The sequence below is a fragment of the Rhinoraja longicauda genome, chromosome 28 (assembly GCF_053455715.1).
Source record: "Rhinoraja longicauda isolate Sanriku21f chromosome 28, sRhiLon1.1, whole genome shotgun sequence".
Taxonomy (NCBI): domain Eukaryota; kingdom Metazoa; phylum Chordata; class Chondrichthyes; order Rajiformes; family Arhynchobatidae; genus Rhinoraja; species Rhinoraja longicauda.
This window is the reverse complement of record NC_135980.1, coordinates 17,598,112-17,610,900: the sequence shown is the minus strand read 5'-3', so window position 1 is coordinate 17,610,900 and position 12,789 is coordinate 17,598,112. Positions and strand designations below refer to the sequence as shown.

Below are 12,789 nucleotides of genomic sequence, written 5' to 3'. Positions count from 1 at the left end.
TCTTAAGGATAGCGGAGTGAGGGGGTATGGGGAGAAGGCAGGAACGGGGTACTGATTGAGAATGATCAGCCATGATCGCATTGAATGGCGGTGCTGGCTCGAAGGGCTGAATGGCCTACTCCTGCACCTATTGTCTATTGTCTATTGTATGGGTACAGGATAAAGGGTATGACGTTTAGTGCAACATAAAGTCCAGTAAAATCCGACTAAATATCATTTGAAGGTCTCCAATGAGATAGACGGGAGGTCAGGACCGCTCTCTAGTTTGTGAGAGGACAGTTCAGTTGCCTGATAACAGCAGGGAAGAAACTGTCCCTGAATCCTGAGGTGTGCGTTTTCAACCTTCTGGACCTCTTGTTTGGTGGGAGCGGGAAGCAGAGAGAGTGACCAAGGTGAGACTGGTCCTTGATTGTGCTGGTGCCGAGGCAGCGTGAAGTATAAATGGAGTCAATGGAAGGGAGGTTCGTTTGAGTTATGGTCTGGACTACGTCCATAAGTCTCTGCAATGTCTTGTGGTTTTGGATGGGGCTTTTCCCAAATCAGGGTGTGATAAAATGCTTTTAGCGGCACATCTGGCTTAGTTGGTGAGAAGTTGGTGAGGGTTGTTGCCAAACTTCCTAAGCCTTTTAAGGAAGTAGAGACGTGGGTGTGCTTTCTTGGCCATTGTTTATTGTGGCTGGGGGTGCCGGACCAATTCTGGTGATATATATTCTGAAGAACCTGAAGCTTTCATCTATTTCTAATTCAGTGCCCTCAATGTTTATGTGTGCCACTTCGCTTCCTGAAATCGATCGCAGTCTACTTTGTCTTGGCTTCAGGTTAGAAGGTTCTCAATCTCCTTCCTGCACTCCGTCCCGTCATTGTTTGATATCCGGCCCACAATGGTGGTGTCGTCTGCAAATGTGTAAACTGAGTTGTATTGGTATTAGGCTGCGGTCATGAGTGTATAAGTAGAGGAGGGGGCTGAGAACGGATCGCTGTGCGGCACCAGTATTGAGGATTATCGTAGAGGATGATTTGTCACCTATCCTCACTGATTGTGGTCTGTTGATCAGGAAGTCGAGGATCCAGTTGCAGAGTGCTAACTCCAAGTTCCACGAGTTTTGAGATGAGCGTGGATGGGATAATGATCTCGAAAGCCTGCTGGCTTGGAGACGAACATCCCTATACATTTACTTTTCATACTACGTAAATGATATCCTTTAATTCCGAGTCAGCATGGATTTACGAAGGGGAAATCATGCTTGACAAATCTACTGGAATTTTTTGAGGATGTAACTAGGAAAATTGACAGGGGAGAGTCAGTGGATGTGGTGTACCTCAACTTTCAGAAAGCCTTCGACAAGGTCCCACATAGGAGATTAGTGGGCAAAATTAGAGCACATGGTATTGGGGGTAGGGTACTGACGGATAGAAAATTGGTTGACAGACAGAAAGCAAAGAGTGGGGATAAATGGGTCCCTTTCGGAATGGCAGGCAGTGACCAGTGGGGTACCGCAAGGTTCGGTGCTGGGACCCCAGCTATTTACGATATACATTAATGACTTAGATGAAGGGATTAAAAGAACCATTAGCAAATTTGCAGATGATACTAAGCTGGGGGGTAGTGTGAATTGTGAGGAAGATGCAATAAGGCTGCAGGGTGACTTGGACAGGTTGTGTGAGTGGGCGGATACATGGCAGATGCAGTTTAATGTAGATAAGTGTTAGGTTATTCACTTTGGAAGTAAGAATAGAAAGGCAGATTATTATCTGAATGGTGTCAAGTTAGGAAGAGGGGATGTTCAACGAGATCTGGGTGTCCTAGTGCATCAGTCACTGAAAGGAAGCATGCAGGTACAGCAGGCAGTGAAGAAAGCCAATGGAATGTTGGCCTTCATAACAAGAGGAGTTGAGTATAGGAGCAAAGAGGTCCTTCTACAGTTGTACCGGGCCCTGGTGAGACCGCACCTGGAGTACTGTGTGCTGTTTTGGTCTCCAAATTTGAGGAAGGATATTCTTGCTATGGAGGGCGTGCAGCGTAGGTTCACTAGGTTAATTCCCGGAATGGCGGGACTGTCGTATGTTGAAAGGCTGGAGCAATTAGGCTTGTATACACTGGAATTTAGAAGGATGAGGGGGGATCTTATTGAAACATATAAGATAATTAGGGGATTGGACACATTAGAGGCAGGAAACATGTTCCCAATGTTGGGGGAGTCCAGAACAAGGGGCCACAGTTTAAGAATAAGGGGTAGGCCATTTAGAACGGAGATGAGGAAGAACTTTTTCAGTCAGAGAGTGGTGAAGGTGTGGAATTCTCTGCCTCAGAAGGCAGCGGAGGCCAGTTCGTTGGATGCTTTCAAGAGAGAGCTGGATAGAGCTCTTAAGGATAGCGGACTGAGGGGGTATGGGGAGAAGGCAGGAATGGGGTACTGATTGAGAGTGATCAGCCATGATCGCATTGAATGGCGGTGCTGGCTCGAAGGGCTGAATGGCCTACTCCTGCACCTATTGTCTATTGTCTATTGTCTATTGTCTAATAGAGCAGTGAACAGCCCAAGCAGATGGCTTTCTGAAAGTGCATGGGATATGTAGTGTTCAGACTAGAGGACCGAGGGGGGGCTATGAGGAATAAGTGTCCAGCAGGATGGCACTGTGGGTATTTATGCATCTGGGAGATCTACAAGGTCTCAGTGATAAGTGGGGAACTCTCCACAGCTTGGCTTCTGATTCACACACAGGTTTCCACCAGTGGGGGCAAGTAAACCGCCTCGGCTGAGGAGTTGCTTTCATCTGCGATAGAGTTCCTTCGGGAGCATTCCTTGGCCTGTGAGTCTGGCTTATCGATGCCCATCTTGTCCTTGTACGGAAGAGTTGACGCTGCCAATTGTTTTTGTGTTGGTGAGGAACCGTGCTTTACCTGCAGATAAGGTAAGAAGCAGTGAGAAGAGAACACTGATCACATCTGTAGGAAGGAACTGCAGATGCTGGTATAAACCGAAGATAGACACAAAAAGCTGGAGTAACTCAGCGGATCAGGCAACACTTCTGGAGAAAATTTGCAGATGATATAAAGCTGGGTGGTAGTGTGAACTGTGAGGAAGATGCTATGAGGTTGCAGGGTGACTTGGACAGGTTGTGTGAGTGGGCGGATGCATGGCAGTTGCAGTTTAATGTGGATAAGTGTGAGGTTATCCACTTTGGTGGTAAGAATAGGAAGGCAGAGTATTATCTGAATGGTGTCAAGTTAGGAACAGGGGACGTACAACGAGATCTGGGTGTCCTAGTGCCTCAGTCACTGAAAGGAAGCATGCAGGTACAGCAGGCAGTGAAGAAAGCCAATGGAATGTTGGCCTTCATAACAAGAGGAGTTGAGTATAGGAGCAAAGAGATCCTTCTGCAGTTGTACAGGGCTCTAGTGAGACCGCACCTGGAGTACTGTGTGCAGTTTTGGTCTCCAAATTTGAGGAAGGATATTCTTGCTATTGAGGGCGTGCAGCGTAGGTTTACTAGGTTAATTCCCGGAATGGCAGGACTATCATATGTTGAAAGACTGGAGCGACTAGGCTTGTATACACTGGAATTTAGAAGGATGAGAGGAGAACTTATCGAAACGTATAAGATTATTAAGGGGTTGGACACGTTAGAGACAGGAAACACGTTCCCAATGTTGGGGGAGTCCAGAACAAGGGGCCACAGTTTAAGAATAAGGGGTAGACCATTTAGAACTGAGATGAGGAAAAACTTTTTCAGTCAGAGAGTTGTGAATCTGTGGAATTCTCTGCCTCAGAAGGCAGTGGAGGCCAATTCTCTGAATGCATTCAAGCGAGAGCTGGATAGAGCTCTTAAGGATAGCGGAGTCAGGGGGTATGGGGAGAAGGCAGGAACGGGATACTGATTGAGAATGATCAGCCATGATCACATTGAATGGCGGTGCTGGCTCGAAGGGTCCAATGGCCTCCTCCTGCACCTATTGTCAAATTGTCTAAAGAAACGTCACCCATTCCTTCTCTCCCAAGATGCTGCCTGACCCGCTAAGTTACTCCAGCATTTTGTGTCTACCATATTTAATGAACTGTTCTTCTTTGCTTTCTCTGTTAATTTTAATTTCACCTCCGCGAGCTGTATCACTTTTTGTTTTATTTTAAAACATGGAAGCAGAAATTAGGCATTTGCAAACAATAGAACTCTACTGTATCCACAATATAATTGAAAAGACATTTAATTTTATACTTAGAGCCAAGAAAAATTGAATTGGTGAATTGATTAGTTGAAAACCCTTGACAGCCACTAAAATGACCAATGCTGCCTGACGTGGTGCAGAAGCATGCATCCAATTCAAATAGACACAGTGGTGGAGTAAATCACCGGGTCAGGCAGCATCTCTGGAGAAAAAGGATGGGTGATGTTTCAGGTTGGGGCCCTTCTTCAGACAAGGGGGGAAGGTGGAGCTGGTATAAATCAGGACCCAATCTTTTCATTGGTTAGCTGATATGCAAAACAGTGCAACCCTGTATAAACCCTGTTAAATCTTAACATGAATGACAGAAATAAAAAGTGTTATCCTTGTTTATGAAGTTCATTTTTGAATTATTTAAAATTGAGGGGGTTGGTGCAATATACTGCTAACCCACAAATGTGTCGTTATGAGATATTCACATTAGAAAAATCCATAAATCACAAAAAAACCCAAGAAAGTGCCTATGTTATTTGACCAACTTATCGGTTGAATTTAAATATGACATTTTTTGCAGGTTGCAGGGTAGTGGGTAAGGATCGTGTTAATGCACGTAACTCATTTTTCACAAAAGTGTGGGTTAGCACTATATTGCACCGACCCCCTAAATTATATGTCAAATTCAAAACTAAACTATGGCAGCAATGTACATTATTCATGTCTAAAGCTAGCATTTTTGTATCAGTGTAGGTATGTATGCATTAGATTTTATTACACTAATATAGAATGAAAAGAATGAAAAAATATCTTGACATGTGTTCATAGTTATTTTATTAACAATATTAGGATTTCTGGAAATAAGTTGGATGTCACTGATTGCGAATGTGTTTGGGTAGGCCCTGATGAAATGTATGTGAGAACAGTGATCATGATAGGGAGAACCATGCGCTGAGAAGTGTGTGAATGACTGATATATATATATATATAGAGAGAGAGAGAGGGAGATTGAAAGAAAAAGGTTGCTAAACAAATAATTAGAGGAAATCACAAGAAAGAATCTAGAGATATATATATATATATGTGTGTGCGTGTATATGTATATATATATACATATATATATATGCATATATATATATATATATATATATATATATATATATATATATATATGCATATACATAAACCATAAAGGTCAAATCACCTTTATGGTTTCTGTACATCATGTGAAAAATAAGATGAAGAGAGAAATAGAGCGTTGCTTTAAATCAATGTTGCTTCTGATCCATGAGAAGGAACTTTGAGATCTATTTATCTCTACACACACACACACACACAAATACACACAAACACACATTCATATATATAATAAATTACATTTTGTGCAGATTGTGTGTTAGAGCAATACAAGGGAAACTGCACAAAAGAGGGGGCTGGGGAGGAAGGATGGGGGGGGGGGGGAAATGGGCAGAAACAGAAAGAATAAAATCAGATAAATTAAGTAGGGGGAAAACATTTTAAAAGAAAAATAACAAAAAAATATGAATTGATAGATGAGATATAGTCTGCATTTAAATGGTATCATCACACATACTGTTCCCCCACAACACTGATTACACTGCGAGAGGCATAACGGACGGTGGGTTTTGCTTCCTAAATGGCGGACGTTCTGCTCCGTTGCGTACTACACTTCAATCTACGCGATTTCGACCGAGTGGTCCATCTTGCTCCGCTCTATTATCTTTATTGCTGACCTTCTAAGGAGCTGCTGAGCATGAGCAGGGGGGTGGGTGTGAGCAGTGAGGAGAGTGAGCAGTGAGATGAGCGTGGTGAGGAGTGTGAATGGTGAAGAGTGTGAGCAGTAACATGCATGACCAGTGGACAGCTTGTGACCAGTTAGAAGTGTGAGCATTGGACTGAGTGTGAGCAGATGAGGGTCAGAAGAGGGCAGTGTGAGTAGTGGTTGGGTGTGAGCAGGGAGGAGTGTGAGCAGTGGGCTGAGTGTGAAAGGGCTGACTGTGAATAAGGCAGGAGGTAGGAGTGAGCAGCATTTAAGGGTGAGTAGGCTGATTGTGAGCAGTTGACAGTGTGTGCAGGGAGCTGAGTGTGAGCGATGGGCTGAAGGTGAGCAGCAGGTAAGTGTGAGCAGTGGCTGGAGTCCATGTGATGGCGACACTGGAACTGCTGAACTCACATTTTTCACTTGTAGTTTCTCGGTTTCTTCACAGGAGGGCTTCTCTTTGGAAAGATCCCACCAGAGGAGACCGGGCCCGATGTCTTCTCTTCTCGTTGGCCCTGGGTACAGGGGAAAGAACAAAGTGTGGCACATCTGTCTCACTGACTCCTCCCACTGACCCCCCCCCCATGAACCACACTGACCCCCCACTAACCCTACTCCCCCCACTGAACCCAATCCCCCCCACTGACCCCCGTGAACCCCACTGACCCTCCCCATGTACCCCACTCCCCCCATGAACCCCACTCCCCCATGAACTCCCCCATTAGCCCCACTCCCCCCACTGACCCCCATGACCCCCCCCACTGACCTCTACAGAGCACACCCCCCTCCACTGATGTGCACTGATCTTCCCTCCAGTCCCCACTCTCCCACTGACCCTCACTCACTCCCACTGACCCCTTATGGACCCCCCCATAGACTCCCCACCGACACCTCCCCACTGATCCCACTCCCACTGAAGCCCCCCCTTACACCCCACCCCCTCTAACCCTCACCTCTCACACCAGAACCCCAGGAAACCCCATCAGTTGGCCCCCGCATGTCCCATTGATGGCTCCACCCAGAGTCACTCCCCCTTGAAGCCCATCCCTCTCTTTGTTCCATCACAGTTTGAGGCCTTTCCCTCGTTCTTGCCCCACTGCCTCTCCCTGGTACCCCAGTTCCCCCTGTGAATCTGCTTTGCGTTACGGATGGTAAATGGTGAAATATTTCACGATTATTCTCACACCGATTCAGTGTAAAGTTGTTTAATTTACCTGTTAAATAACTGACTCCAATTCCAATAATTATGGTGACCATTGTTCCCAGAAATCCATAATAAAGGTAAGACAAGGCATAGAACTGGTGAATATCAGCGGCCCTGCAGAGGAAATAATGCAGTGTTCATAGTTTGCTCGTAGACACAAAATGCTGGAGTTACTCAGCGGGACAGGCAGCATCTCTGGTCGAGACCCTTCTTCAGACTGATATCAGGGGAGTGGGTGGGACAGAGATAGAATGTTGTCGGAGACAGTAAGACTGGTGGGAGAACTGGGAAGGGGGAGGGGATGGAGAGAGGGAAAGCAAGGGCTATTTGAAGTTAGGGAAGTCAATGTTCATACCACTGGGGTGTAAACTACCCAAGCGAAGCATGAGGTGCTGTTCCTCCAATTTGCGCTGGGCCTCACTCTGACAATGGAGGAGGCCCAGGACAGAAAGGTCAGATTGGGAAATGGGAGGGGGAGTTAAAGTGCTGAGTCACCGGGAGATAAGGTAGGTTAAGACGGACTGAGCGGATATGTTCAGCGGAACGATCGCCGGGCCTGTACTTGGTCTCGCCAATGTACAGGAGTTGACACCTGGAACAGCGGATATAGTAGATGAGGTTGGAGGAGGGGCAAGTGAACCTCTGCACATCTGGAAAGACTGTCAGGGTCCTTGGATGGAGTCGAGGGGGGAGGTAAAGGGACAGGTGTTGCATCTCCTGTGGTTGCAGGGAAAAGTACCTGGGGAGGAGGTGGTTTGAGTGGGAAGGGACAAGATGACCAAGGTGTTGCGGAGGGAACGGTCTCTGCAGAAAGCAGAAAGGGGTGGAAATAGGAAGATGTGACCAGTAGGGGGATTCCGTTGGAGGTGGCGAAAATGTTGGAGGATTATATGCTGCAGGCTGATGGGGTGGAAGGTGAGGACAAGGGGGACTCTGTCCTTGTTACGAATGGGGGGAGGGGGAGCAAGAGCGGAGCTGCGGGATATTGAGGAGATCCTAGTGAGAGGCTCATCTATAATGGAAGAGGGGAACCCCCGTTTCCTAAAGAATGAGAACATCTCCGATGACCTGGTAAGGAAAACCTCATCCTGGGCGCAGATGCGGCATAGACGGAAAAATGGGGAGTAGGGGATAGAGTCTTTACAGGAAGCAGGGTGGGAAGAAGTGTAGTCTAGATTGCTATGGGAGTCAGTGGGTTTGTATCTAGATAGCTATGAGAGTCAGTGGGTTTGTATCTGGTGAGTTTCTTTATAGTTTGCAGTTTTCTCTGCAATCTTCTCCGATGCGTGGACATCTCCCTTACACTCACTGCTAGTTTCGTTTCATTTCATTTAGAGATACAGCGCGGAAACAGGCCATTCGGGCCACTGAGTCCGCACCGACCAGCAATCCCCGCATATGAACACAATCCTACACACACAGGGACAATTTTACACTTTACACCAAGCCTGCACGTCTTTGGAGTGTGGGAGGAAACCGAAGATCTAGTCGAAAACCCAAGCGGTCACGGAGGGAACGCAGAAACTCCGAACAGGCAGCACCCGTAATTGGAATCGAACCCGGGTCTACCGCTGCGCCACCATGCCGACCGTTCTCATCTTTATTTCTGTCTGATCTCAATGCACCCTTTTGTTCCACCAGTTGTACCACCTCTTTTCTATTTTGACTCCATCTGCTGTTCCTTTCATAAGCTGGGAAACTATCCAAGTCACCTCTACACCATTGTGGACATTGGAGTTTGTCAATGGAACTGGTGCTCCTGCACTTTGCTCTAACTATCGTCCATGAGTTTGGCTTGATTGTATTTATGTATAGTATTATCTGATCTGTTTGGATAGCATGCAAAACAAAGCTTTTCACTGTACAGGTACCTCGGTTCATGTGAAAATAATACACCTCTCTGAGCCCTGCCTTACCCTTCCTACTCATCAATATAGATGTGGCTTTTCTCTCCCTCCTGATCCCAATCAAGATGCTACTTGAAGTTTTCACTGATAAACTATTGCTAGCTGTTGACCTGCCCTGGGCCAGAGGCCAAATGCTGAGTAAATAGGCACTTGCACGGTTTCACTTGCACCTCCTCCAACCTCATCTATGGTACCCGCTGTTCCTGATGTGGACACCTATATATTGGCGAGACCAAGAGCAGACTGGGCGATCGTTTTGCTGAACACCTTTGCTCAGTCGGCTGTGATCTCCCGATTGCCAAACACTTTAACTTCCATTCCCATTCCCATTCCCAAACTGACATATCTGTCCTGGGCCACCTCCATTGTCAAATGTAAATTGGAAGAAGAGTACCTTTTAGTTTGCTTGGGCAGCTTACAACCCAGCGGTATGAGACATGATTTCTCTAACTTCAAGTAACCATGCATTCCATCTCTATCTTCCTTCCACATCCTAGTCGTCGTACTGAGTTTCACTGTCTTCCTGTTGAATTTCAGTGTCTGTATAACTCATTATCACCTACCCCACAGCCAACAATGGACCATTGTGGCTCCACCTTTTCTTAATCATCGTTGCTTTTTGCATATCTTTTATTTATTTGTTCTATTTACCTTCTAAATTTCTCGTTTCCCTTTTCCCTGACTTTCAGTCTGAAGAAGGGTCTCGACCTGAAACGTCCCCTATTCCTTTTCTCCAGAGATACTGCCGGACCCACTGAGTTACTCCAGCTTTTTTCTGTCGAAGTACGGTCTCAGAGATGCACTGTCGAAAATGCAGTGCCAAAATATCAGAATTCCTTCTCACCTGCCCACTGGCTCCGGAACCTGTCCTCCTGTGTCAGTGGTCCACACAAGGCCATTGAGTGAGGTGTTGGACCTGTGCGAACCATTGCAGCTGTTTGTCTGGAGTGGCAGGACACCCATGGTCTCAGGGCTGGGCGGGTGCAGGATGCCCCCAATGGAAACCCACAAGGATATCGCGAAGCCGGCAGCCAACCCCGAAAATACCCCCTGGAAACAGAGAGCAGAGCGGAGTGAAGGATGAACTGGGCTGTTGCTTAATGTACCTGGAGCCCAACCCCAGGAGAATAGAACAGTCTCGGGAGCAGTGGTGGACATCTGTTCACTGCATGAGACATGATTTAGCAGTGGCCTATGGCGAGTCTGGAGGCTCGTTCTTTGTTGAAGAAGTTTATTGCGACAGCAATATTCAATCACAAAGTATAACGAATGAGATTACAGACAACCATTAATTCTAACTGTTCACTTCGAAGAAGTCTCCTAACTGACTGGTTTTTGGGCGCCAAAACCACACGTGACGATGCTGCCCAATCAGCGGTCTCACTCCCTGAACCAATCCCTACAGTCGCACCCACACGTGACCCTGCTGGCCAATCTGAGGGTTCGACTCGCAGGACCAATCTCTATGGTCGCTACATGACCCCCCCCCCCCCCCCAGAACCCGAGGTACGGAACCTAGCGGGGAGCCGGATTTCGCGACCAGAACGAGTAAGGAGAGGGGCCGCTGGAACCACAGGAGCGGGGGGGTCCCAGATCGGGTGGAACCGCAGGAGGACGGCCCCGCCGAGGCGGTTGGCCGACCAGGACAGGGCTGTCCGGATCCAAGTGCGCAGGTTTGAGCCTGGACACAGAGACGAGCTCACTCCTGCCGCCCACATCCAAGGTGAAGGTGACCGTCCCTTTACGCAACACGCGGAACGGGCCTTCATAGACCCTCTGCAACGGGGAACGATGGGCATCCCTACGCAGAAACACAAACTCACAGTCCTTCAAGGCAGGCGGTTCATGTACCATGAAACACCCATGACGCGAAGTAGGAACCGGAGCCAGGGAACCCACGCGTGCCCGGAGTGATGCCAAAACCGACGGAACTGAAGGCAGCTGGTCAGAGGACTCCGGCAGAAAATCCCCGGGCACTCGAAGTGGCGAGCCATATACTAGTTCCGCGGACGAAGCACCGAGGTCCTGCTTAGGAGCAGTCCGGATGCCCAAAAGGACCCAGGGAAGTTGGTCTACCCAGTCTGGGCCTTCCAGCCGTGCTCTGAGGGCCGCCTTAAGTTGCCGGTGGAACCTCTTCACGAGCCCATTAGCCTGTGGGTGGTACGCCGTGGTGTGTTGCAACCGGGAGCCGTACAGCTCCGCCAGCGTGGCCCAGAGGGTAGAGGTGAACTGTGATCCCCTGTCAGTGGTAATGACGGACGGAACACCGAAACGGGCCACCCAATGGAGGGCCAGGGTCCGGGCACAAGAGGCAGCGGAGGTATCGGACAACACCGGGTGAATCGATCCACTACCGTGAGCAGATGAGTGTAGCCCCGGGAGGAAGGTAAAGGTCCAACTAAATCCACATGAATATGGAAAAAACGGACCGCTGGAACCGCAAACTCTTGCACCGGGGGCTGAAAGTGGCGGTGACCTTTAGCGGTCTGGCAGGGAACGCAGGAACGGCCCCAAGCGGCTACCTGCTTTCACAGGCCATGCCACACAAACCGAGCGGCCACTAAGGCAGAGGTGGAGCGGATGGACGGGCGCGCCAGCCCGTGAATGGCATCAAACACCTGGCGCTGGAGGGAGGCCGGCACCACCGGCCTGGGACGGGGAAGGGAAACATCACACCAGACTTTTGTGCCCGCGGGCCCGCAGGCCACCTGAGCCAACTTCAACCCCGAAGTGGCGGACTGGTATGCCGAGGCGGTGTATGCCAGGAGCTGTGCCTCCGCAAGCTCCTGGGGATCCACCTCGCAGTCCACCGCTGAAATGGGGGAAACAGTGGGCCGTGACAGGGCGTCAGCAACGGCATTAAGCTTACCTGCGATGTGACGGACATCGGTAGTAAACTCAGAGATGGCAGTCAGGTGCCGCTGCTGGCGGGCCGACCATGGGTCGGACAATTTGGAAAAAGCAAAAGTCAGCGGTTTGTGGTCCGTAAAGGCCACAAACGGGCGGCCTTCTAGGAAATACCTAAAGTGACGGACAGCTAAGTAGAGAGCCAGAAGCTCTCGGTCAAAGGCGCTATACTTCAGCTCAGCCAAACTCAGCTGTCGGCTGAAAAACGGCAAGGGCTGCCAAAGGCCACCCACCTGCTGTTCCAAAACCCCTCCCACCACCACATCCGACGCATCGACCGTCAGGGCCGTGGGGGCGGAGGCGCTCGGGTGGACAAGCATGGTGGCGTCTGCCAGAGCCGTTTTAGCTGCTGCAAAGGCTGACTCAGCGGCCGTGGACCATTCTAACTCCACAGGTTTCCCCGCGAGGCACTGGAAGAGCGGGCGCATGACCCGCGCTGCCGCCGGGACGAACCTATGGTAGAAGTTCACCATGCCCACGAACTCCTGCAACCCCTTCACTGTGGTGGGTCGCGGGAAGGCACGGATAGCCTCCACCTTCTCGGGCAAAGGGGTGATTCGGTGCCCTAAGAAATCAAGAGAACGGAGGCCAAATTGACACTTGGAGGGTTGGATGATGAGCCCATGGTCTTGGAGCCGCCGGAACACGGTCTGCAAGTGGGCCAGGTGTTCCTGCTCTGAGGGGCTGGCGACCAGGATATCATCTAAATAAATGAAAACAAAATCTCAACCAACACGGTCCATGAGTCGCTGAAAAGCCTGTGACGCGTTCTTTAAACCGAAAGGCACACGCAACCATTCGAACAACCCGAACGGAGTGATCGTGGCAATCTTTG

General features: G+C 49.0%; 1 protein-coding gene across 1 annotated transcript in view; it reads right to left on the bottom strand.

Moving 5' to 3' along the window:
- Nucleotides 1-2,713: 2,713 nt before the first annotated feature.
- The window catches only part of LOC144607021 (sodium/iodide cotransporter-like), a 56,804-nt gene continuing 46,728 nt past the window's right edge, over nt 2,714-12,789 (bottom strand). The window contains exons 12-15 of the mRNA XM_078423564.1: nt 9,892-10,097; nt 7,151-7,254; nt 6,351-6,451; nt 2,714-2,902 (exon numbers count right to left, since the gene is read on the bottom strand). Coding sequence (XP_078279690.1) covers nt 2,714-2,902; nt 6,351-6,451; nt 7,151-7,254; nt 9,892-10,097 — 600 coding nt within the window. The remainder of the gene's footprint in view (nt 2,903-6,350; nt 6,452-7,150; nt 7,255-9,891; nt 10,098-12,789) is intronic.